We start from the raw sequence: 3130 nt of genomic DNA on the forward strand, positions 1-3130 counted from the left end.
TCATCATCATCATCATCATCACCATCACCATCATCATCATCATCGTCATCATCATCGTCATCATCATCGTCGTCGTCATCATCATCATCATCATCGTCATCATCGTCATCATCATCGTCGTCGTCATCATCATTGTCATCATCACATTAGGGCTTCTTCCTATCGTTACTCTTCTGCTTTTTTAATGGCGAAGTGAGTTCGAAATATTTTTATTTCTTATACAAAAGAACGTGTTTAATATATAATAAATTTAGGCGATCTTTGAGTTTTCTTTGATGAATGGTTTTTTTCCATTCATTCATTCATTCATTTATAAATTTTCTCATTCATTCATTCTTTCTTTAAATTTCATTCTCTCGTTCCTACATTCATTCATCTAATCGTTCATCCATCCATCTTATGTTATTTATTCATTAATTAATCCAATTATTCATTTATTCATTCGTTTTAGAATGACAACAAAAACAACAACAACAATAATAATAATAATAACAACAAAAACAATCACGTGACCTCAGGTAGTCCAGCTGATGAGGAGAAAGTTGGACGGAAGATTCCATCAGAATCCGGAATTTAGGCGGAGATCATCGGCCGCCCACACCGCCATCACCTACCATAATAATAATAATAATAATAATAATAATAATAATAATAATAACAATAATAATAATAATTTAATGATAAATGATAAGAACAAAAAGGATGATGACGTCAACAATGATGACGGTGATATTAATGAAAATAATTATAACAATAATAATTATAATTATAATTATGATCATAATAATTATTGTAACGATGATGATGATGGTGGTGGTGATGATGAGGACAAAGAGATGATTAACTTCCTGGGAAGTAGAGATAGAAGCGTTGAGGAGTTTTGTATGAAAAATTTAAAATCATCGGAAATTAATAATAATAATAATAATAATTATAATAATAATAATAATAATAATAGAAAAAATAATAATAAAGTAAGGTTCAATACTATGAAAGAGCAAATAACTTTACCCCAACAGGCCAATGTTAAAATTAAAAATAATAATCATAATAAAAAAAATAAAAATGAAAATAATATCAATAATAATAACATTTCCAACGCCAACAACAAAAACAACAAGTCGATTGCTGTTAGCAACAAAAATGTTAGCAGTAGAGTTGTTTCAAGGGACAAAATTTTTATCGGTAAGGACAGTAGAAAGAATTAGTGACAACAATGTTTAGTATGCCACACACGCACACACACACGCACACACACACGCACACACACACACACACATTGCATGTTCCAGGCAACTACAGGACAATAGGAATAATAATAATAATAATAATAATCTCAATCAATAATAGCAATTATTATTATTATTATTATTATTATTTATAATTATTATCAATTATAACAATCATGACATGGCGTATTCGTGTTGTCAGAAAAAAAAATTGTCAAAAATTATTTCTAAAATGACGTGTCAATTACTAAGAATAACAACAACAACAACAACACACGTTTAGACGGCATTTTCCCCGAGATCGGGGGTTGCCGTTTGGCTACCTATGATGAAACCGAAATACCCCTCGACTCCATCCACATCTGTCACTCGCCTCAGTATCACGCAACCCCGCTTTCACCCTGTCCTTCTCCACCTGCTCTCTCCATCCCAATCGCGGACGACCCCTTCCTACCACTCCTTCAACCTCGAACTCCAACGCTCGCCTAATCCCGACCCTTTCATCCCTTCTCAACACATGTCCATACCACCGCAATCTCGATCTCCTTATCAATGTCACAATGTCCTCATTCAGTCCCATCATTGACATCAGCTCTGTACTACTCCTCCTATCCTTCACTTTAACCCCACACATCATCCTCACCATAGCTCTTTCAGCCCTCTGCAGTACACTTTCCTCCTCTCTCCTCAACACCCAAGTTTCACCACCATGTATCATCGCTGCTCTCACACATGCTTTATATACCCTCCCTTTCATCTTCACTGACCATTTCTTTCCACACAATACCCCACCCAGTTCCCTAAATTTCATCCATCCCACACGAACTCTAGCCGTAACTGCGCTCAAACATCCTCCATCCGCATTCAGCTTATCCCCTAAGTAAACAAAGCTTTCCACTCTTTCAATACCACCACTCAACCCCGTCCTTGCGTCCGTCCTATTAATCACACCATGAACACATTTCTTACATTTGAACGTGCCTTCCACCTTTTTCAGTGCCCCCCTCACACCACTACATCTCTTATGCACCCATTTCTGACATCCTATACACAATACCGAGTTAGCCTTCACTCTCCCATCACATACCCCACAGGGGTCTATTTTACTTATCACTCGTTCCCCACCTTCCCCACTCACCATTACCTTCGTCTTACCAATATTAACTTTTAACCCTTTCTTTTCAATAACACTTTTCCATCTGTCAAATTTTAACTGCAATTCTTCCATGCTATCAGCCATCAAGACTAAATCATCTGCATACAAAATCTCAAATAACAACCCCTCCATTATGTTTCCACACACAACATCCATCACAATTGCAAACAGAAACAGTGATAACACTGATCCTTGATGCACTCCTACCTTAACACTAAAAGCGTCCGACATCCCCCTTCCAACCCTCACCTTTGTCTTTGCCCCTTCATACAGCTGCATCACAGCTTTAACAAGTCTCTCATTCACTCCTTTCTTCCTCAACGCCCATTCAATGACCTTCCTCGGTACTCGATCAAAAGCCTTTTCTAGATCCACAAAACACATGTACAATCTTCGTTTCTTCTTTCTATAATTCTCCTGCAACATTCTCGCCATGAACAACGCATCCACCGTTCCCCTACCAGGCATAAACCCACACTGCATTTCATTAACTGTCACCATACTTCTCAACCTCCTCTCAAGCACCCTCTCCACTACCTTCATTCCGTGCTCTAGTAATTACTAAGAATAAGATCTATAATAATAATAATAATAATAATAACAATGACAGCATCATAATAATCATTATCATTACTATTATTATTAGTAGTAGTAGTAATAGTAGTAGTAGTAGTAGTAGTAGTAGTAGTAGTAGTAGTAGTAGTAGTAGTAGTAGTAGTGTTAGTAGTAGTAGGTAGTAGTAGTA

At 36.5% G+C, this 3130-nt stretch overlaps 1 protein-coding gene across 1 annotated transcript in view; it reads left to right on the plus strand.

The window, feature by feature from the left end:
• The window catches only part of HELRODRAFT_182748 (hypothetical protein), a gene marked incomplete at both ends in the record, with an annotated part of 3491 nt that extends 2181 nt beyond the window's left edge, over positions 1–1310 (plus strand). Inside the window, 4 exons of the mRNA XM_009033473.1 lie at positions 151–192; positions 519–710; positions 1020–1145; positions 1293–1310. Of these exons, the coding sequence (XP_009031721.1) occupies positions 151–192; positions 519–710; positions 1020–1145; positions 1293–1310 (378 nt within the window). The remainder of the gene's footprint in view (positions 1–150; positions 193–518; positions 711–1019; positions 1146–1292) is intronic.
• Between the last annotated feature and the right edge of the window lie 1820 nt (positions 1311–3130).

This window comes from Helobdella robusta, assembly GCF_000326865.2.
Source record: "Helobdella robusta unplaced genomic scaffold HELROscaffold_92, whole genome shotgun sequence".
Classification (NCBI taxonomy): domain Eukaryota; kingdom Metazoa; phylum Annelida; class Clitellata; order Rhynchobdellida; family Glossiphoniidae; genus Helobdella; species Helobdella robusta.